At 36.1% G+C, this 24,275-nt stretch overlaps 1 protein-coding gene across 1 annotated transcript in view; it reads right to left on the bottom strand.

Annotated features, from left to right (window-relative positions):
* ABCD3 (ATP binding cassette subfamily D member 3) overlaps nucleotides 1-24,275 on the bottom strand; it is an 83,032-nt gene that overhangs the window by 28,249 nt on the left and 30,508 nt on the right. The window contains exons 3-8 of the mRNA XM_086391308.1: nucleotides 18,853-18,951; nucleotides 13,338-13,426; nucleotides 5,630-5,699; nucleotides 4,178-4,275; nucleotides 3,702-3,825; nucleotides 1,060-1,116 (exon numbers count right to left, since the gene is read on the bottom strand). Coding sequence (XP_086247434.1) covers nucleotides 1,060-1,116; nucleotides 3,702-3,825; nucleotides 4,178-4,275; nucleotides 5,630-5,699; nucleotides 13,338-13,426; nucleotides 18,853-18,951 — 537 coding nt within the window. The remainder of the gene's footprint in view (nucleotides 1-1,059; nucleotides 1,117-3,701; nucleotides 3,826-4,177; nucleotides 4,276-5,629; nucleotides 5,700-13,337; nucleotides 13,427-18,852; nucleotides 18,952-24,275) is intronic.

The following is a 24,275-nucleotide window of genomic DNA, read 5'->3' as shown; positions in this document are numbered from 1 at the left end:
ATAAAAATGATTTAACCCAACTTATGAGGTATCAAAAGGTTAGGAAGACAGACAAGAACATTAAAATAAAAAACTATTTTCCCCAATGTTTTGAAATGGAACAAAAGTCACTATATAAATTATTTATTAATAACCACAAAAATATATACATAAATATGTGTATATATATACATAAAACAACCAAATTATTATATGATTGTGTTATAAATATATAACAATAATCTTACATATTAAATGACTAAAGTTAGACTTCAATAAGAATACTCAGAACATTCAAAGATCTTATCAACACAAATGTCAAAGAGACCTAATAAGATGACCTCATGGGACAGTCAACAATTTATATTATTATAAAATACTATTAAAACTGTTATAGTCATTCTAAATGTAATTAAACATTCATATTTCATATTAAAATAGCTGTCTCCAAATCTCTTTTTAGGCACTGAAATAAAAAAGAAAGTGAAAGTCGCTCAGTCGTGTCTGACTCTTTGCGACCCCATTGACTATACATACAGTCCATGCAATTCTTCAGGCCAGAATACTGGAGAGGGTAGCCTTTCCCTTCTCCAGGGGAGCTTCCCAACCCAGCAGTCGAACCCAGGTCTCCCACATTGCAGGCGGATTCTTTATCAGCTGAGCCACCAGGTAAGCCCAGGAATACTGGTGTGGGTAGCCTATCCTTTCTCCAGGGGATCTTCCCAACCCAGGAATCAAACCGGGGTCTACTGCATTACAGATGGATTCTTTACCAGCTGAGCTACCAGTGAAGCCCCTTTTAGGCATTACCTTGCAACAATAAATACAGGTGTGTTCAATGTTTAAGCATTTCTGGTTATTAAAACCACAAAAATTTTCCAAGTGTCTGGCTTAAGAAAAACTGAAAAGCTGAATCAGAAAACTTTAAAAATCTCTAGTAGAGTATTATTTTATAACCAGACTTTATTAGCTACACTTGTAAAATCACACTCTTTGAGATACATAAAAATTCCAACAAACCATCCAGCTATTCACAGCACAGTATTAAAGCAATTTAAAAGACAGAAAAAGTAAACTCACCTGAGCTCCTATTGCACTGGTTAACCTGAAGATATACAAAACTATGTCTAAAAATGGCTGTAAAATAAACATCAGAAGGCACAGAATTAAAAAGAACAAAACTGCCTACACTGATAGCTAATAAGCATGTTAAATACACAATGCTAGTCAACATTTAACACATAATTGTCAACACGTAGAGTTCTCACTATGTACAAGGTACTGTACAGTACGTAGCTCGATGAATACATAAAAGACACAATTCTTATTCTCAAGAAGCTCAAAATGGAGACAGCCTGACCAATGTCTACTGACCATCAATTAGGGAAAATATTTACCACTTTCCATCAACTAAGATAGCTCTACTGTGACAACTAACCATTACTTACTTAGCAATTTCTTAATGTACTATAAAGATGCAAGAAAATGATCTGAGTTATAACCCCAAATCTACTATCTGTTTTTCTGGTTTCTATATATCTTCATCTGAAAAATGAGAGACTCTTTCTGCTCTTGATGTTAGACTTTACCACAACATCTATATGTTGAAATACATTGAGTAAGTTTATAAATCTTAATTTTATGATCTAAAACTCAAGCTCCTAAAACTAAAATAACATTAATTTACTGCTCTTCACATAGAGACAATTTAATTGACATACCAAAAGTTGTACATGTTTTGAAGTGTTTTTCAAGAAACCCAAATCGTGTTCATTTAAGTCCATAGCCACCTTTTCTAATATCTATATCATTACTAGGATAGGTGGGTTGGCTCATAATTGGCTTGTACTAAGATGAACCTTTTCTTTCCTGTCTTATGAACTATCAAGAAGTTAGGCATACTTACGTATACATATAAAGTTCAAGTGCACTTAAATTACTGACAAAAATAATGATTCAGTTTAAGTCAGAGTTCAAACAATTACATATTTTATAAAGTAAATATACTATAGTATATAGCACCACTACAATTAGTTAATATGCTAACATTTTTCTTTATTGCAGATGTGATAAGTCCTGAGCTATGGACTAACTCAAGTGCCAAGATGTAATAAAGAATACACAACAAGGTCTACAAAATTACCAGAATAATATATACAGCATCTCTCCTTCCCGACCCCAACCACCACACACACATGGAGAACAAACTTTAAAATGTGGTAAAAGGCAGAGGAAAAAGGCAGCTGGATTACCGAGCAATTTGTTGCTACCTCAGTTTCTAGAGTTTGGATCAGTAAAGACTTAAAGAAAGAGCTAAATAAAGGACAAAGTTTGGCATGAAGTGAAAAAGGCATCTTAGTAGTAGGCCTATCAAGAGGGGTAAAGTTCTTGTGAATACACATTACTTTTCTAACACCTGCCTGTACTTCTTCGTCCACATGGCTGAAGAGGAAGTATTCCTAGTCTTCCATTGTGACCCAGCGCCTTGTATACAGTTTTCTGTCTCAAGACTGGATACGTGGATTAACTGTGGCCCAAGGCAAGATACTATAAGTGGTCCTCTTGGAGACAAGTTCCGACCACAGATCAAGAGCAGTCGTGTGGATCAGATGGGAAATGGGGCATCTGAGAGGAAGAGGGGGAGGCGGTAATGCTAAGCAGAAATCTTCAAGATGACCACTGCATTTCCCAGCTAATGCAGGAAGTAAAGGCAAAGAAAATGGCTTCACGAGAAAATCACAGCAAAAACTGTAAGGATGGTGAGATAAGAAGAATAAGTAAGAGCTGATATAACCATCATGAAGAACACTGGTTAAGGTCAGAGTCAAAAGCTCTGGCAATATTCTGGAAAGGGGGAAAAACAGTAATTAGAAAAATTGAAATATACTAATATCTTGTGAAAATTTTTTGACTATTAATTAAATGAGCTATTAGAATTAGAAATACTGAAGTGGAGAAATGGGTAGGAAGACATCCACTGTGTATATGTACCACTGCTTTCTTATCCATTCATCTGCTGATGGGCATCTAGGTTGCTTCCATGTCCTGGCTATTATAAACAGTGCTGTGATGAACATTGGGGTACACGTGTCTCTTTCCCTTCTGGTTTCCTCAGTGTGTATGCCCAGCAGTGGGATTGCTGGATCATAAGGCAGTTCTATTTCCAGTTTTTTAAGGAATCTCCACACTGTTCTCCATAGTGGCTGTACTAGTTTGCATTCCCACCAACAGTGCAAGAGAGTTCCCTTCTCTCCACACCCTCTCCAGCATTTATTGCTTGTAGACATGGATTGCAGCCATTCTGACTGGCGTGAAATGGTACCTCATAGTGGTTTTGATTTGCATTTCTCTGATAATGAGTGATGTTGAGCATCTTTTCATGTGTTTGTTAGCCATCTGTATGTCTTCTTTGGAGAAATGTCTATTTAGTTCTTTGGCCCATTTTTTGATTGGGTCGTTTATTTTTCTGGAGTTGAGCTGTAGGAGTTGCTTGTATATTTTTGAGATTAGTTGTTTGTCCGTTGCTTCATTTGCTATTATTTTCTCCCATTCTGAAGGCTGCCTTTTCACCTTGCTAATAGTTTCCTTTGTTGTGCAGAAGCTTTTAAGTTTAATTTTTTTAATAAAAGCATTAAATACTTATAGGCTGCTGTCATGTTCATCATATACATTTGCTTAGATTCAAAATTTAGCAAATTAACAACAAAAACAGACACACTTACCTTACTAAGATTTGAATACAGATCAACTACACTGTTACAAAACTTTTCCACATCTTGTGTAAGTAGCTGGTCTGGATTAGCTATTCTGTTGTCCAGATTTCCCATTTTATAATATGTGAAAGCTCTAAAATAACAAGAAGATGATTTTAAAACAAATGATTCTAAAAAACAACAACAAAAATATCATGTTATACTATGTAGTACAAATTTGTAGAAACAGAAAACTTTGGAGCTAGAAGAGGACCTAAAGATTGCCCTAATTTATTTTAGAGATGAAGATCCCAGTCTAGAGAAGGATGATTTGCCAGTTAATGGAAGTCAGGATTAGATTCCAAATAGTTGAGATCTTTCCATATATGCTTCTGGTTCAAGAGCAATTCACTTGAAAAACATATCTAATAAAAAAGAAAGACTTCTATATCTCATTATCATAAGTATTATTTTTATTTTTAGTATAAAATTAGGTTATCACTTACTGGAGATATTCCTCATAGAGGTACTTGGTTAATCTTACTCGGAAGCACAGTTTGAGCTCATTTAACCCAAACTTCAAGAAGTTATTAACCAGAGAAATCTAAAACAAACAAACACACATTATTAGTTTTGCTTCATTTCTGCTTACGAAATCATAATTTATTTTCCTATCATTGGCTTTGTCCCCAAATCCTATAATTTTTTAATAACTGATAGTTTGAATTGATATAATTCAGTTTTTACTTAACAGTCCCAAACACACAAAGAGAATATGCTACATCAAATGCAATTAGCTATTACCCTTTACTTGAAAATTAATTTTAAAATATATTAGTATTAATTATGAAAAGAATCTTGCAACTATTTGCGGTGGGGAAGGTGTGTATAAACAAACAAAAGGCCAAATTTGTCACCTGTTTATTCAATGTAAAGAACTTGCTTCAGGAGTACTGACATTTATGCTTAGTATATCTTTTCTTTGCTACTACCAGCACTACAACCCTAGCTAATGGGATTCTATACACACCACATTTGCATCTGTTAAAAAAAATACCACAAGTTTTACACCAATTAACGCCATTTTCTAGATTATTTCTGGAGTCACCTTTACTCTTTTCCACCACTATATTAAAATTAATTTTTCCATAGTTCTAAAGTCACATTTACATAAAAATTTTGTGAAGAAAACACTGGTCTGCTGAATCTTAATCTTTGATTGACACCAATGCTGCTTAATTTTCTCTTTTAGAAGGATTTCCATGTATGACTATCCTCAAGCTTTATTAAATCTGACATATTTTCTAATAATTAGATTTTACAATCAAGTAAATTTTACAATCAAGTTCCTCCCTATTACTCTCACATAAAAAATACTAAAATTCTTATTGTGCCAATAAAATACTCAAGCTAAGAAAATTACTTATGATTTGGACCACTTATCTTTATTTTTAGTAAATCCACGCAATAAATTCCAATTCAACTTAAATCACGTTAGTGGTTCAAGTAACAGTGTATAGCCCACATCAATGACTCTCAACCAGGATTTCTGCCCTCAGCTCACTGCCTCCACAACCTCACCTTAGCCCTCACAGGACATCTGGCAATGTTTGGAGACACTGAAGACATTTTTTGTTGTCACAGCTTGGGGAGGGATACTATTTCCATCCTGTTTACTATGTTACTATGAGAAACTCTGGCCTAACGGTCAGAAAACATCATCTCCAGTTGTACATACCCACATATGATGCAAAGAAATTGATCCAAGCATAATTCCTTTAAGTTTTTCCATCTAGTATAAAGGTTTGCATTGATACATTTCCTATAAGTTACAAAACTAAACTTGAAAAAATTTAGCATATAAATCTTTAAAGAACTTAATAAGTAAAAATCCTTAAAAGATTTTAGTCAGATGCAATTTTTTTCTATGTAAAAATTTTTAAAGATATAACACTTACGAGAGGCATAGCAGCGATGAAGTTGAATAAGTATTTCTTGAAATCTTTTCTGCTACGACCAATGATACCACTGCAAACCACCACATGCAATGCATTAGTTGCAAAAGAAGCAATATTTGTCACACACAAAAAAACTCTGTAAATCTCTAAAATTATTTTTGGAAAAGTTTATTGAATCAAATGAATCAATAAAAAAAAAAGATGCTAAAGTCATTTTCTAACAAAAGCTTGAACTTTTGAAATTTTACCATTTTAAACAGCTTGCCTGGAAATCACTCTATAAATGGCAAAATTAAGTAAGAATGACAGCTAGTTCTTTCCCTCATAAAAATGATAATTAAACAGCAGGCTTAATTAAGCAGTCACAAAAGGGGTTTTATATGGTGAAACAATTAACTTTACAGACCCAGGAATGGATTACTGTGGATAAAACAAACTAGTATTTGTTTGTTTTAAATATTTTAACATACTGATTGTCATTTGTATGAACTAATGGCAGAGAGACAGACTAATGAGAGATCAGTAAACCCTTCTTAGCTTTGCAGGCCGTAAGGTCTCTGCTGCAACTACTCAATTCTGCTATTGGAGAGCAAAAACAACTAAGAAAGTAATAGTTGTAAGAAAATTTTATCAAAACAGATGATAGTGGGATTTCAATGAAACAAGATCTTCTATCTGTTTTTAATTTATTTAAAATATTTACTGTTTTTAAAATATCCACTAAGAATTTATTTAAAGGATTCTGCTACTTTTAACCTAGAAAGCCATGATGTCATTATAAGTAAAGGATCTTTGACTACCAAATGCGCTAGTGCAAAAATAGAATTTGATCATGTACTCTTCTTCCAAATAATACTAATATTCCCCAAAGCAAATTAAATATATTTTTAAAAACAATTGTGCTAAATGATTCAAACCTAGCTACACACACACACACACACACACACACACACACAAATGACTGGGATACACACTGACAGAGAAATAATTTGCTTTTTATGAGGGAGTAGGTGAATAATGCCAAGTAACATCAACTGATCTTTTAGGGCAAAAAAAATCCACGGTCAAAGAAATTTGGGAAAACCTGAGTTAAAGCTAACAAATTTCTTTACCAAAGAGCCTCTCAAAGCTCTCAAGTATACTATACACTATAAAACTCTCTGAGATAGTTTTGTAGCACTGTAGCATTTCCTTCGCCATAGCTAAGATTCCCAAGAACATATTTTGGGAAATGTTACTCTAGACCAATAGAAAAATTAATGATCCAATCTTGACATAGCTGCTAAAAATTTAAAAAGAAAAAAAATTTAAGCTGAACTAGAAAGAAGTTACAATAGAACCACACAAAAATGTTGTCTACAGCAATAAGAATATTAGAGATGAGAAGCAATTAAGACAGTACAAAAGTTTAGAGGTTTAAATTAAAACTGAACCAAATTTCACATAAAATCAAAGTGCTTTAGTGCTGCCCAAGCTGTGAAACACACAAGATTATCAAACACTGGTAAAGCACATGCCATCATTCAGCAATGGTTTACCATTGGAGTAGCAGCTATAAATTTAAAAAATGGTTTCTTGAATAAAGCTTTATTTCTGCTTATTATTCCGCTGCAAAAGAAAAATAATCATCAATAAAGAGTAATTTTACAGTAGTCCCAATCATAACTACTTCTAAAACATATAGGAATTAAGATAGTTTGGTAATTTTAAAATGTTACTTACAGCCAAGTGGGTGTAAATAAAATATACATTTATGATTGCATATGGCAGTATAGAGGAACACAATTTGCCAAAATGCACCTCTTTGGCCTCAGGCTAGTTTTAGGCTGATTATTTTTAAGAAACAGAAGTGTCAGGAAGCCTTTCTTGTTTGCCTTCCCCTTAGCTACCTAAAGAATTTACAAAAAAGGGCCTGCTCCCAGGACAGAGCTCTGACCACATATATCTGCAAAGCACATGGGCCAAATGTGCTGAGCGAATCAGATATCAGAGTCCACTCTGAGTCCACTCTAAGTCTGGGCCACAAGGCCCAACAAACATTTGTTTACCAAACATTTACTTTTCCGTCTTCATGTAAATTGCTTGTCTCCCCTGTAAAGCCCCAAACCACTACCCCTAACACCCTCTTCTGTTTTTAGCTGAAGATGGTCTTTAAGATGAGGGCTTTGGCCATTTTGGAGAGTTACTAAGTTCTCCAGGGTCTCTCCCATGTATATATGTTATTAAAATTTTGTTTCATTTTCTCCTGTTAATCTGTCTCATGTCAATTTAATTCTTAGATCAGCCAGAAAAACCCAGGAGAGTACAGGAAAATTTCTTCCTCTCTAGCAACAGCAACAAGATATGAAGGATTACCTTCCATATCATAGAACTGTCAATCTCTACCTATGCTATTAAAATTTGCCCCGTTCCAAAGACATCAGTTATAAAGGATACTAAAATTAAGCACATCAAGGATCATAACAAGTCTCTTTGAGACTCTATTTTAGCAGAAGTGTACATGAATCTAAACACACTTTGGAAGAGTCAAAATGGAAAAGACAAACTTACAATGTAGCTTTAGTAGCAGGTTAAAGAAACGTGTTACTTTTTCAAATCAAATTGTTTTATATTACGAATTCACAGTATCTTAGAACTTTAAGTTTGACCAAATATCAAATATCTCATGCACAGCAGAAGCTCAAAAACATTCAGGAGAAAGTTAACAATTAACTTTTTTTAATTTTTAGAGCAGAGAAAGGTTTATTGCAAGGTCAAGCAAGGAGAATGGGTGGCTCGTGCTCAAAACCCCTGACCTCAACAATTAACTTTAAAACAACTGCTTTAGAACCCATGAGTGTTACGTTAAGAATATAACGAGAAATGGAATATTTCCTGTCATATCAGTAAACAAAGGATGTCACAGTCATCAGCAACTGAAGCCACCACAGATGGTTAAGCTGCTGAGCCCTGAGGGTACTCAGGAAGGAAAGAATACCTGCCATCTAGCAGCCATCAGACTGCAGCTGCTCCCTCAATGAGCTCTGAGGAAAGGAGGCTCAGGATGTGAAAGCAGAACACTGGCCCCAGATAGATGAGGTGCATGTTAAAGGAATGATGAATTTCTGTGAGCCCAGACTCTTGCATTTTCCCATACATAGAAAAGAGCTAAATTCCTTAACTTGGGAATATTTGGTTTTCTTTAAGTAACAATAACCTCTTGATGTTCAGACTACCTGCCCTTTGCTGTAAAACTTCTCTAGAACCTGGCTCCTCCCCTCGCCTCCTTGGAGCAGTTCTCTCTGGGCCACTGGAGATGCTGTCTCCCAGGTTTGAAGTCCTAAAAATTCCCACTGAATAAAACATTACTCTCAGCTTTTAGGTTAGGAGTAATTTTTTAAGTCCACAATAAGGAGATCCTTGTACTATTCTTGCAACACCTCTGCAAGTTTAAATTACAGGAAAATAATATGCTTCTTAAAACTCTTAAAATTTTTTGTTTCTTACTTTTTCTACATCTCGTAACTAAATTTTAAAACTGAATACCTAACAAGTTGATTACTCTGGCAGAATTATAAGCTGGCTCATGCTACACAATAATTTCCTCTTATCTATCATCACCAATTAATGCACCACCTACTCTTAGTCTAGTCAAGGCTATGATTTTTCCAGTAGTCATGTATGGATGTCAGAGTTGGACTATAAAGAAAGCTGAGTGCTGAAGAATTGATGCTTCTGAACTGTGGTGTTGGAGAAGACTCTTCAGAGTCCCTTGGACTGCAAGGAGATCCAACCAGTCCATCCTAAAGGAGATCAGTCCTGGTGTTCATTGGAAGGACTGATGTTAAGGCTGAAACTCCAATACTTTGGCCATCGCATGCGAAGAGCTGACTCATTGGAAAAGACCCTGATGCTGGGAAAGATTGAGGGCAGGAGGAGAAGGGGATGACAGAGGATGAGATGGTTGGATGGCATCACCGATTCAATGGACATGAGTTTGAGTAAACTCTGGGAGTTGGTGATGGACAGGGAGGCCTGGTGTGTTGCAGTTCATGGGGTCGCAAAGAGTCGGACACGACTGAGTGACTGAACTGAACTACTCTTAGTAATGCATTTTCTCTAGAGCATTCAGTCTTTGAGAAAATTAAAATAAGCATCTATTTAATTAAAGTTGGAAATCCCTAGTTTAGAAAATTAAAAATTATTCTTTTAGGTTACAAAAACATGAAATCACAAAATCTGAATAAAAGGGAAAAACCTTTTAAAAATAATCTTCTATACTATACCATGATTGTGCAGGGTTCTTTATATGTATCATGTGACATATTCTACATACATATCTAATATAATGTTCACAGTGGATGTAACCTGTTATTTTTGCCACAGGTAATTAATAACACTATAGTTAGGAAGCCTATTTTTATTAATAGATATGGCAGTTAAATAATAAGTAAAGCCAAAGGAAAAATATATAAAATTCTATAGTTTGTAAAAGGACATATAAGTCTTCTCTATATTAATTATACAAAGGACTCAAATTACTTGTGCACAAAGCTCACAGAAAGAGAAATTAGCAATGAAACTGATCTAGCTAAAGTTGATGTGCTAGCAGCAATAAACAAATACTTCAATTATATTAATGCTTTACTTCTCAGGATTCTTTAGATTTCTTAGGATTCTTTAGAAGATTTCTCACTGGGACACACACACACAAACTGGCCAGACTCTCCCTACAAATCCCCTTCAGGGACACCAGACAATCAACAATCCCACAACTTGGCTTCTGACAAGTTAAATATGAACACATAGCCAAGAGTGACTGCTTGAGGAAAGCTCTAACATGAATGACAAAGATCAGAATAACAAAGGACAGTGAAAGTCAAAGACTTGAAAGAATGACTACCACCAAAAATGAACATTCATACAAAAAGACAATACTTGGAAATAAAACAAAAATTCACTGGATGATAAAAGAAATCTCCTCGAATATACAATAAAATGTCAGAGATGTATATAGAAGAGAAATTACAGTCAGATGATCAGTCCAGGAAGTCCAACACTCAACTAGTAAGAATTCCAGAAAAAGTAAAGAAAAAAAAAATGGAGAGGAAGAACTTTTTTAAAAACACAAGAAATTACTTTGGAATGAAGAATGAGACTGAAAGGGTCACAAAGACAAGGAATGCAAAAAAAAATTCACACTAACATTCAGTGAAATGCCTAAACCCTAGCAATACAGAATCAATAATAAAGAAATAATAAAGCTTCCAAAGGGGGTAAAAGCAGATCTGCTACTAAGGGTGGGCAACCAGCACAGGAATGGGCCTAACATCCAATGTGGAAACTGGATCAGTAGTTTCTAACCTTGGCTACACAGTAGGATCACCTGGGATGCTTCAAAAAAGGAATAACTAATTGAATCAGAATCCCGAGGGGTAGGCCCAGGCATTAGTAGTTCTCAAAATTCCCCAGATGAGTCTAATTATTCTGCAGCCAGGGTTGAGAACCACAGAGCCCTATAGAAGACAATAGGGTGATGCTTTCCACATTCTGACAAAAAGTGATTTCTAATTTAGAATGCATAAATAAAGCTAAATTACCAATCAAGTGTGAGAACAGAAGACTTTATCAGACCTACAAGGTCCCAAAATTTTACTTCCCTTGTAACCTATTCTCAGAAGAAGATTGCATCTGCCAAAAAGACAAAGTAAACTGAGGAAGAGGAAAACCAAAGATCCAGAAGACACGAGTTATTCAATGCAGGAGAGGAAGATGAAAAAAATTCCTAAGATCATGATAAAAGTAAATTCAAACATGACTGCTATTCAGTGGAGCTAAAGCACAATCAATCCTGATGAGAGCAGGAAGACAGAAAACTAACAAGAGGTATGGGGAGGGATGGTAATAGAAATAAAAATCAGTAAGTTATCTGATGTGTTTGGCATATTACAAAATTGAGATTTTAAAGTGTTGACAATATGCTTGAGCTGAATTAGTAAGTAGGCAAAAAATTAATGTACACAAAAACCTGCAGTTTATAAATGGCAGGAAAAACAAAACGTTGTATGTAAAAGAAACTACCAAAGAAGAGCATGTGGCTCAGCTGTAAATAATAATCAAAATTATGTAAACAATAAATTTTGATTGAACAAAAAACTGTGGTACAACATTGAGAGAATGAGCATGGACACACGTAGGACTGTAAGAGAGCTAACTCTCCTCTTCTAAGAGATAAAGAAATACACACATAGTGTCTAAAACTGAAAATCTAGAGACAGCAATGTAAGTATGTTACAAAGAAATGCAGACAAAGTAAGAGATGAAACAGTAAAAACAGAAGGCAGGTGGCTCCAGGAATCACAGAGGATCGATGGCTTTGTGATTAAGTTCTGTAAGGTTATTTGATATTAAACTATATTCATGTTTTACTTCTTAAGCTATCCATACATTATCTTGATTAAAATAAAAAGCCATGGGGCTAACCAAAGGATTCAGGGAATCCTGAATTGAATACTGGCATCTATACCCCATTGACTACCCTGCCAGGCTCCTCTGTTCACGGAATTCTCCAGGCAAAAATACTGGAATAGGTAGCCCATTCCCTTTTCCAGGAGATCTTCGCAACCCAGGGATTGAACCCAAGTCTCCTTCACTGCAGGTGGATTCTTTACCATCTGAGCCACTAGGAAAGCCCCGGGACACCCATACACGTATTCTAAGGCATGTGGAATTTACACATTCAGAGATCTGTGGTTGGGGCCTTACTCCCATGCAGACAACCTTCTTAGTTTTCCTAGAGACAGGAGTCAGAAAATATCTGCATAAAACATTCTTCCTCTCCTACAAATCCTCTTAAATCAGGAATCAAGGATGTCAAAGAAAAAAAAAACCTTCAAAATTTGGGAGCATTTAAAAATTTTAAGTACTGTCATTTAAAAAGTTATCTTAAATGTTTTAAGAAATTTTCTGATAAAATACTACATGCCAAGAAACAAAATTTCAAGAAAAAATTTTTTACTGACATTCAAATTGGTATTATCACAAGGAATAAACCCTTCATTTACAGATAAAAGTTAATATCACAACTGTTATTTTTGTTTTTAAATTCAAAGTCATCTATTACAGCAATTAATAATATAATATGTACGAAGACTATAAAAAATATACACAAAGCACTAACTTCAGAAACTGAAGGAAATGCCTTATAATTTTTGTTTAATAAACATTCACAACATTATTCCCTGAAATGCTTTGATATTTTCCTCACATTATCTCATTAATATCAGACATCCAATTTGGTGACTTAAGTTTCCATTACAGAATTTAATATACAGCACATCCCTTTTTTTTTTTTTTCTTTTTGGCCATGTCACACAGCACGTAGGATCTTAGTTCCCAACCAGGAACCAGATCACTGGCCCTGCAGTGGAATCACAGAGTCTTAACCACTGGACCACCAGGGTGTCCCATAATTTTCCATTTACTTGTCTCTGACCCTCTATAAACTGCCAGCTCTGCTAGGGTCTCTCCTGTTCACTAACAGGTACATCCTTATCTCTGCCTATGGCACAAGGGAGACAATCAATCAATATCTACTAAATAAATGAACAAAGACATAATCTGACTTATGTTATTTATACCTAATTAGAATCTATTTCTTGCTTAAGATAATGCTTAAATATGACACAAGTTAGTATTTCATACAAAAAAGGAGGAAGATGAAAAGTACCTTTCAATGAGCGTCCCATTTTGAATCATCCAAACGTCACAGAATGTTCGAGACACCAGCATAACAGCAATAAGTATCAAGTAACCTGTCTAAAATAAACCAGGTAGAGTAAATTAATTAAGTGCATTTTAGAAAGTTAAAAGAAACATTACTTTGATAAAGATTTTTGGTTTCTAAATTCAAAGCTTTACTCTACCTTTACTGTAGTTGGCTGACATTTTACTGATAGGTAATTTTTTTTAATATAAATTTATTTAATTGGAGGTTAATTACAGTATTGTATTGGTTCTGCCATACATCAATATAATTTTGAAAGAAGTTTAAATATATATTACAAATGGAAAAGGCCTTGTAGATCAGTTAATCTTTTTCATCCAGAATTAAAAAGTGCTTCCAGCTCAAGATGGTGGAGTAGAAGGATGTGCCCTCATCTCCTCCTGCGAGAACACCAAAATCACAAGTAGCTGTTGAACAACCATCGGCAGGAGGATGATAGAACCTACCAAAAAAAGGCACCCCACGTCCAAAGACAAAGGAGAAACTGTAGCAAGATGGTAGGAGGGGCACCACAATCGTGATAAAATCAAAGCCCATACCCGCCAAGTGGGTGATCCATAAACTGGAGAAAAATACCAAAAGAAGTTCTCCCACTGTTGTGAAGGTTCTGAACCCCACGTCAGGCTTCCCAGCCTGGGGATCTAACAAAGGGATTAGGAATCCCCAGGGTATCTGACCTTGATGGCCAGTGGTATTTGATCACAAGACTTCCACAGGACTGCGGGAAACAGAGATTCCAGTCTTGGGAACGTGAACGTGAAGTCGCTCAGTCATGTCCGACTCTCTGCGACCACATGGACTGTAGCCTACCCGGCTCCTCTGTCCATGGGATTTTCCAGGCAATAGTACTGGAGTGGATTGCCATTTCCTTCTCCAAGGGATCTTCCCAACCCAGGGATCGAACCCGGGTCTCCCGCATCGTAGACAGGCGCTTTACCGTCTGAGCCACCAGGGAAGTCTAGGGAGGGCACAAACAAAACTTTGCACACACCAAGACTTATATGCAGAGTACATCATGAGAAACGCTGGACTGGATGCAGCACAAGCTGGAACCAAGATTGCCAGGAGAAATATCAATAACCTCAGATATGCAGATGACACCACCCTTATGGCAGAAAGCAAAGAACTAAAGAGCCTTTTGATGAAAGTGAAAGGGGAGAGTGAAAAAGTTGGCTTAAAGTTCCAAATTCAGAAAACAAAGATCATGGTATCCAGTCCCATCACTTCATGGGAAATACATGGGGAAACAGTGTAAATAGTGGCAGACTTTATTTTCTTGGGCTCCAAAATCACTGCAGATGGTGACTGCAGCCATGAAATTAAAAGACGCTTACTCCTTGGAAGGAAAGTTATGACCAACCTAGACAGCATATTAAAAAGCAGAGACATTACTTTGCCAGCAAAGGTCCGTCTAGTCAAGGCTGTGGTTTTTCCTGTGGTCATGTATGGATGTGAGAGTTGAACTATAAAGAAAGCTGAGCACTGAAGAATTGATGCTTTTGAACTGTGGTGTTGGAGAAGACTCTCGAGAGTTCCTTGGACAGCAAGGAGATCAAATCAGTCCATCCTAAAGGAAAATCAGTCCTGAATGTTCATTGGAAGGACTGATGCTGAAGCTGAAACTCCAGTACTTTGGACACCTGATGCGAAGAGCTGGCTCATTTGAAAAGACCCTGATGCTGGGAAAGACTGAAGGCGAGAGGAGAAGGGGACAACAGAGGATGAGATGGCTGGATGGCATCACCAACTCAATGGACAGGACTTTGAGTAAATTCCGGGAGTTGGTGATGGACAGGGAGGCCTGGTGTGCTGCAGTCCATGGGGTCGCAAAGAGTCAGACGCGACTGAACTGAACTGAACTGAAGACTCAGAGGAAAGGAGTAGCGATCCCACAGGAGACTGAAACACAAGTCCCTGCTAGTGTTGGGAGGGCTTCCTGCAGAGGCGTGGGTCAGAGGGGTCCCTACAGGGATGGGGGCACTAGGAGGGGACGGTCCCTTTGGTGTAAACCCTCTTGAAGGTCACCGTTAACCAGAATTACATTAAAAAGTGAATCCTAGGCAGGTCAATGATTTGCCTTCACATAATCAATGACAGAAACCAGCAGTATAACCTAGACTACCTAGATTACATTGTACTGTGATTGTCCTATGTTTTGAATATGCGACTCTAATAAAGAAAAATGACAACTACCAACATACAGTTATCAACAAATACTGAAGACTAAAATTTTGCTTAAGTAGAATAAATTTGGTTCAATTTGTTAGGAAAACCTTTAATAGGCAGTGCCCCTGCCCCAGCAGGGCTTTCAATTTAGTTATTAAGGCAAGATTTACACACAACAAGAAAACAGACCAATGTAAGTAAGTATATTTGCATCGCTTCTTGCAGTAAGTGGCAAATTGGAAGGTGTGAAGTAACAAAAGAGGGTTATGACATTAGAAATACATCAAATAAACCAAGTAAACCAAAAAGAGAATGAGGATTATGAGTTAAAAAAAAAACGATTTAATGGAGAATAAAAAATAGATTAAAACCACATGAATTATCATATCCAGCAGAGCTTAAAAAACTACTGCAAGCTTTCAGCTTGAACAAAATATTAAAAACTGTTGTTTAAAGAACATTACTTAAGCAATGCTGGGAGAGATAGATTACTGAGGAGAGATGAGAGACTGAGGTGCTGGTGAGGAGTAACTGTCTTGTGTGCGGGGCAAGAATCTACACTCCAGTCTCTAATTCCCACACACACCCACTCAAAGCCGACCTTAATCTTTCTAAATTGGAAGAATATATACAGCAACAAAGATGCTAACGTCAGAGAGGAGGGGTATGGCAGGGGAAATGTTTGCTGGATAAAGTGTTTGATTTTGAATTTACAGAATTGAGGGGCAAATGCTTCTACGACTTCTGCAATTTTTGCAAACAAATCTTGTTTTCAAAAAAGGTGAAGGTACTAAAAATGTCAAAGACAAGGCAGGGAGTCAAAAACACAGAAGTAACAAATGAATCCATAAGAAAGAAAACAACGTCAAAAAAGAGTCTATGGGACTGAGTTGTGACAGCTGCTCCCCCAACGTTTCCCAGAGTTGGCTGGCAGGAAGGGTACCATCTTCCTACCTGGTCCCACCACCTCAAAGTTAGGTATTAAACTGACAACAGAAGAACCCATTGATTTTTAATAAATGCTCTCGGTAGATGACACTCTAACTATAATGCTAACTTTTAGTTCAGACCTTAAATACAGTCTCACTCCTAAATTAATCATTTGAGGAATAAAGGTAACATTAGACAAAGACAGTTTATATATTCCTTTATTTTATGTACTTTTGCTTAATTTATTCTCAAAATAACTACCAAGTTTATTTGGCTCACTTTAGCAAAATCTAGTAAACTTTTGACTACTGACCATCCAGAAATGTATTTTTGTGCAAAAGATGTCCTTAGAATCACCATAATTCCATTCCTGGGTTTGTAGAATATGTCAGAAACTAAAGATCAACCTGATCTAGGCAGTCCCTCACCTCATGATATAGATGAACTTCCATATATTCATATGCAGTATTTTTATTTATTCCATAATCTCGATCTCTACGTCTAATTATCTGTGATTTCTACTGGAGTTTACTTCACTTTCTTGAACTGGGGTTAAGCTTGGATTTTTCTGTCTCTCAAAGATGATTCATAAAATGGCTCTGTGGCATGGATACACCTTGACAGAACTGGAAGGTTGGCCAAGTTAGGCTGATCTATCCAAAGTCTCACATTCATTTTATATTCAGCAAACCCCTGCTAAAAGGTTAAATGAACGTTAAGCTATAAAGTGATGGAGGGGGAGGGGGACATGTAACACAAATCCTTCCAGTGAAGCTTATATTTTAAATAAAGATTCTTCAAAGTCAGGTAGGTTGTGGAATGAGGAAACAATTAACTATCCCTGAAGATACATGGGGCGCCTTCACAAAGAAGATAGTGAGCATTAAGCTATTTTCAAAACATATTTTTTGTTGTGGGTGTTGTCATAAACATGGTGTCATTAAAAACTGAGAACACAGGGCCTGGCTATAAAACAGCGAAGAATCTTATAAGTAGATAATATTGAAAAGCAAAGCAAAGTCAGGTGGTGATTTACAAGATAAAAGAACCCAAATGTCCTTGTAAGTGTTTCAGAAGGAAAGACTAGTTAGAAAAGAAGACCGATTAAGAGATTACAACAATCTAAGTAATGGAGAACAGTATAAAAGGAAAGTAAGGGACTAATCAAAGAGAAACTCAAGGATACTTGGGGAAAAAAAAAATTTAAAATATAAGGGATGAAGCAGATTTAAAAAGTGCATATCCAACTTTCCTCCACAAAACACATACTGTCGTTCAGTCACTAAGGCGTGTCTATCTCTTTGTGATCCCTGGACTGCAGCACACCAACTTCCCTGCCCTTCACCATCTTCTGGAATTTGCTCAAATGCATGTCCGCTGAATTGGTGATACTATCTAAACACACATTATCTCTATCTAATCAGGAAAAAAACAAATGTTATTACATTACTTTTTAGAGTTTCTTATGGGTAGAGTCAACAAGACACGATGCTAAGTGAGGGGAAGGAGAGCAAGCCCAGTGTACGGAGGAATGTGTCTTTTCTCTGAGAATTACAGTGCTTTAATGTCTTACCCCTTTCTTGATGTCACTAGATTATAAGGCTAATGATTTTTAAAATGTGAAGAGTAGGAAACAATTATGTTTGAAGAAGACAAATTTGGCAGAAAAGATTTTAAAAGGAGAGATTCTTTGAAATGAGGCTAATTGAAAAATACTGTAGTATCTAGGTAAGAATATTCAGAAAGAAAAATTAGCAGACACCAGTGACTAAAAGGATGACAGGTATGTATGGAGAGGAGAAAGAGTCAAAGGTGATAATATTTCCAGTTGTACAAAAGGAGAATAGTAAGGTAATTAAAGATGGAGAACACAGTATTATTTTATTTTTTAATAATTAAAAATAATAAATAGTGACAAAGATAATCTTGATAGAAGGGCAAAGGAAAGAATAATAAAACTTTATTCTGACAACCAGTTCACTTCCTAAAAATAAAGAATTCAGGTATCTTAAAAACATTAAATCAAATATGAAAAAGCAACCTTCAAACATATTTCATATCAATGTTACTTGTTAACATCTTAATGTAATAAAAATATCTTTCTAAATTTAATCTTGTCTTCAATATAATAAAGCAACACCATTTAGGATAGCTGTACTGAAGTACTCCAGTATTTCACATAAAATATAATAAAATAATATTTCACAAGCAATAGAAAATCATTTAAAAACTGGCACTGAACAATAGTGATATTTGACCTGTAGCAGAACAAAGGCTTTATAACTCTGTTGTTCTGACCTCATGTAACCATTAAAGGTGAACAGTGAACAGTTTCATAAAGCAATAATTTCATAAGACTTACCTCTTTACAAAATGTTTTAGGTACCATGATTTTCAGAATTCGCATGAGCCTTGAAAAAAACACCCTGTCCACCACAGCTCGCTCTTTTTTCCCCTCTTTCTACGTTAAAAAAGAAAGAAAGAAAGAAAGCTTTTTAAATAGCTATAACAAATAAGATTTTAAAACCATGTTTCATCTAAGTCAATATAAACAACTATCAAGATGGATACAGTATTTGAAGAATATAGTCCTATACTGTTCTTCATATTCAAACATGCTTTCAAGAAAATAAGATATTACCAAAAACTGAAAAAGGAGGTGATAAGTTCTGAAACTTCAGAAAATATATGGAAAAAGAACACTGCAAACAGAAGAAACAGTACGGGCCATATACCAAGGTGAAAGCCCGTTTAACAACAAAATGGCCAATCTGGCTGGACCTGTGAGCAAGAGACAGCAGTAGAAGATGAGGTCAGAGGACAACTAAGAAATGGTCAGGTACTTACTGTTTGTTCATTATCCACTTCCTGATTAACAACAGAATTTTTAAAAAATCTTGAGCAGGAATTTTCCTTCTATCAAGTACAGGAAACGTTTGGATTCCTAGATTTATCATTTAGCATTTCTAATGTGCACTCTCTTCCTTAAGAATTCAAAGACAGACAAGGTTCCCTTACTCATTCAGTTCACATTCTAGCAGGGGAAACACAGATAAAAATAAACCAATAACCAAGTTATTACAGATAGTCCAGGCAGGGTCAAGACAAAAAGAATGACTTCAGAAAAGTATGAGAAGAAAGATCCCTTTGGGTAAGGGCAGTAAAGCATGGGCAACACCAGGCACAAAACCCAGTTCAGGAATAAAGCTGGTGTGCATGCTGAAGCACGAGATGACAGAGCACAGGAAACAAGGGGAGAGAAGAAGGGGTGGGCAGGGCCCCGAAGAACAGAGCTCTGAAGCCACAGGCAGGATTCAGAGTTCACTGTCAGTGCGGAGGGGAACCACTGAAGACAGTTAAGAGCAGTAAGCCATCCTACTAGTAGTGTTAGTCACGCGGTCGTGTCCAACTCTCTGCGACTCCACGGACTGTAGTCTGCCAGGCTCCTCTCTCCATGGGATTCTCCAGGCAATACTGGAGTGGATTGCCATTCCCTTCTCCAGAGGATCCCCCCAAACTAGGGACTGAACCCAGGTCTCCCGCATTGCAAGCAGATTCTTAACCATCTGAGCTACAGAGACTACTCTCAGACATTTCTTCATTGCCACTGGTCCATGAAAACCTAGATACAAACCACTTGCAAGGATAAGAAAAAAGTGATGTGCACTGGGTATAGTGGACATTATTTACCTTATTAGTTTTGGGCTGTCTGGAAGAACGGGCAGAAGAAACTTATCAGAACTGGCAAGACTCTCCAGAATGACCTCATCCTCAATTTAGCTCTTTTCCCCAACTCCCATAATCTCTGCTCACTTATTTACTAACTACTATGCTCTTGATACTATGCCCATGATAAACAAATAGCCATGGTATAGTAAATTCTATTAAACAAACTTTGCTGTAAATGTGCTTTAATTAAATTAATATCTTATTAAACCTTGTGAGTAGTCTGTAAACTGAATTAAAATAATAAGCTACCATCCACATGTTAGACACTGTACTAAGTGCTTTATATATATAATCCTAATAAACAGTCACTGCATAGCTTACAGAATTGTAGACTAAAACATGAAGGCACTGAATGTGCGGAGTTAGGTCAGAAAGACTAAGACAGAAATAACTGGATAAGAATCAACTTATCATGTACCTTTGATTCCTGCTGGAACAAAGTTCAGGTCTTTCAAAACTTCTAACGGTTATAAACCTCATCCTACTGAGTCACAGGCAAAAGTACACTCCATTCACATGTATATGCATTCATTCATTCAATATTTACCTGGTCCCAGGCGTTGTTCTAAATCATAGGGATACACTAGTGAGCAAAACTTAAAATGCCCTATTCACAGTTGATTCACTCTAGCTAGTCTATTCTCCTCAAGCCAAACTTTACAACTTCAACCTAAATCTCTCCTTTCACACCCCCCTCACAAACTAAGTATAGGAAGAATAAAGAGAAAGCAATATAACATCAACTGCCTTAAAAAGAAAAAGTTAAACTGCCTCCCAACCTCACTTCATCCCACCTGTAGTCAATACCGTCTCCATTTCTAGCTTGAGCCTTAGAATAATTTCAAGATAAAAGGACCACCTCTGATTTAAACAAAGGACTACTATTTCTAGCTGCTCTAAAGAAAGGATCTAGGGCAAACCATGAGGAAGGTTTAAAAAAAAAAGTTATAAGAAAGTAACAATGAAGCACCTGGTATATAATTAGCACTTTACCTGGTGTATAACTTCCCCTCCTCTTTTTCTCCTGTTCCTATTGTCACTGCTCCTATTTCTTATGCTGTCTGAAAGCTGACTTTATTATTCTTGTTAAATTTGAATCCATGAAGGCAACTATATACTTCCTAAAATGAGGAAACACCAGACACCTGGACTGGAGGGCTGACTCAGAAAGGCTGAAGAAATATCAAGGTGCTCTACCATTCCTGACACATAATAAAATTCATGCCTGAAACCCATCTAAATACAAATAACTACAGAGACAGTACAGCTCATAAACACTACAAGTCTCTTCTAAGAATTCATTTTAAATTCACAATTGACTTCCCCCACCTATAAACTTCCCAGTAATTTTTTAAAATATTAAAAAACACTTTGATGATATAAATCTTACATGCAAATCATAGGGGGAAAAAAACATTAAAGACCATTTAAGAAGCTAAAGTAATAAGGTGTTCAGAAAAAAAAAAAAAAAAAATATATATATATATATATGTCCCTGACATTCAGGAGGCAACAATGCCAAAGGGCAATGAGATTCTATTGATGTGTCAACCAACTTAGAAAGGTGACATGAACTAGAGTTGACAAAAAAGACAGATGCTTGAAATAGCAAATAAAAGGTCATAGGGTACTGACAAAGTGTAAGCACCTCTGTATATTGTTAGAGAAACTGTAAATCAACTATTATGTTGTATCCATCAAAATGTACAATGTATACTCACTGTCATAGGTAAAACAATCCAGCAAATTTAGTTTCAGAAACTTATCCTAGAGGTATTCCTGCACATGTGCTTAAATACATAAAAAATGAAAAAACTCATATACTGTTTTATAATATTATAAAATTAAAAACCTAAATGTGCATCAATTATGAGATACTATATAAATCATGGCAAATTTATGCAGTGAAGATTCTATACAATTGCAGAAAAGGAAGCAGCTCATATTTATACAAGACAATACTACAGAGTGGTTAAATTAACTAGGTCTATATGGATCTTAAAAAAACAATATGCTGAAAAAAAGTAGAACAATAAATACAATGATTTGATTTATAAAAGTTTCCAATAAGCAAAATAATTCTACCCATAGTGTTTATGGAGCTATACACATACCTCAAAAGGATAAAAATATGCATGGGAATGCTAAATGCCAAACCCAGCACAGAGTTACCTTTACATATTTTGAATTTTATATCCTGTGTATTACATCAAAATTAAAAGAATTAATATTTTAAAGTCAACACTTTTTATACTCTTCTCTAAAATTTTTTCTCCTTAAATCTCATGTCTTATGAAAATTATCTCATCTCAACCCATCCTACCAAAGACTAAAATTTTCAATGAAAAAAATTCTAATTGCTTCCCCTCATAAGAGACACATTCACTGTAGAAAAGCTAGAAAACTCTGACATGCAAAAACAGAGCCTATACCTACCATTTAGAGAAGTCAACTATTAACATTTGGCACGTATCTTACCATTATGTCCGTGTGTGCACTTCTTATAAATTTTACAAATGTGGTACCAATATGTACACTGTCTTAAACCTTTTTTTGCCAACCATTTGTTCTAAAACTAAATTTATCTTGCTTATACTATACAAGTAGCAAACAAGTAGATGTTTTTTAGAATATACAAAAAATAGGAAGAATTCTAAAATGTGTGAACAAATACTGATGTACTGAATAGTTTCAGTCATGTCCTAAAACTTGCAGATATGGTGGTATACAGAGAGTGATATAACTAAGATAACTAAGCTTTGAAGACTCAGGTATAACTTACATATGAGAGACTATGAAGATGGAAATAACAAGATAAGCATAAAATGTCCCATTTTTTAGACTATGGAAACTAAAGAGCAGCAATTTGATATCAATATCCAGGATATGCAGAGAACAGATATTAATATGAGGGCTCAGGAAGACCCAAGAGACTCTAATCACAAGAAGCCAGCAGAAGTTTACTAGGAATGAGTCACATCAAACCCTTCTAATTTTGTTGTTTGACAAGAATATCGTACTAGTATATTAGCTGACATAAGCTCCATGATGGTAGGAACTTTTCTAACTGCTATACACACAAAACCAGACCAATGCCAATCAATACATGGTGACAGAATGACTCAATAAAAGGAATTTGATATTTCTTATAAAACTATCGTGGCCTTAATGGAGAAATACAGACCAGATTTTGTGACAGTTGGATATAGTCACAGCTAAATAAACTGTAACCAAAAAAACAAAAGATTAAGAGATGCCACAGAGGAATTTTCTTGTCCTAACCTAGACAATACTATCAGCAACTGTGAGAAAGAGAAGACAAATTAAATTTGTACATAATACCTTCCACCTAACACATTAGGTGTTAGAATTATATTCAAAATTACACTAGGAGTTCCCTGGTGGCCTCGTGGTTAGGATTCCGGGCTTTCATTACCATGGCCCTGGTTTATATCCTGATCAGGCAACTGAGATCCTGAAGGCCGTGTAGTGTGGCCAAAAAGAAAAAAAAATTACAGCAACAGAATACATATATTATAGAATAGACTAGTAGTATAGACCCTACCCACTCCAGTACTCTTGCCTGGAAAATCCCATGGACGGAGGAGCCTGGTAGGCTGCAGTCCATGGGGTCGCTAAGAGTCGGGCACGACTGAGTGACTTCACTTTCACTTTTCACTGTCATGCATTGGAGAAGGAAATGGCAACCCGCTCCAGTGTTCTTGCCTGGAGAATCCCAGGGACGGGGGAGCCTGGTGGGCTGCCGTCTATGGGGTCGCACAGAGTCAGACACGACTGAAGCGACTTAGCAGCAGCAGCAGCATAGACCCTGCAGGTTGACTTAATGTTTATCTAAAAGCAACAACCTGAGTTCCCAAATGACCTAGAAATTTTACTCCTAGGTATATACCCAAGAGAAATGAAAACATATGTCCACATGTCCATATGAAAACCTGTTCATGAATGCATGAAAGTTCATAGCAGCATAATTCATAATGATCAAAAAGGAGGAAACCACTTAAATTTCCCACAACTAATGGTTAAACAAATGCGGTA

Source organism: Bos grunniens, chromosome 3 (assembly GCF_055505025.1).
Source record: "Bos grunniens cultivar Pamir isolate PY7600 chromosome 3, Bosgru_T2T1.0, whole genome shotgun sequence".
In the NCBI taxonomy this organism is placed as follows: domain Eukaryota; kingdom Metazoa; phylum Chordata; class Mammalia; order Artiodactyla; family Bovidae; genus Bos; species Bos grunniens.
Note: the sequence above shows the minus strand (reverse complement) of the source record. Positions and strands in the feature narration are given on the sequence as shown.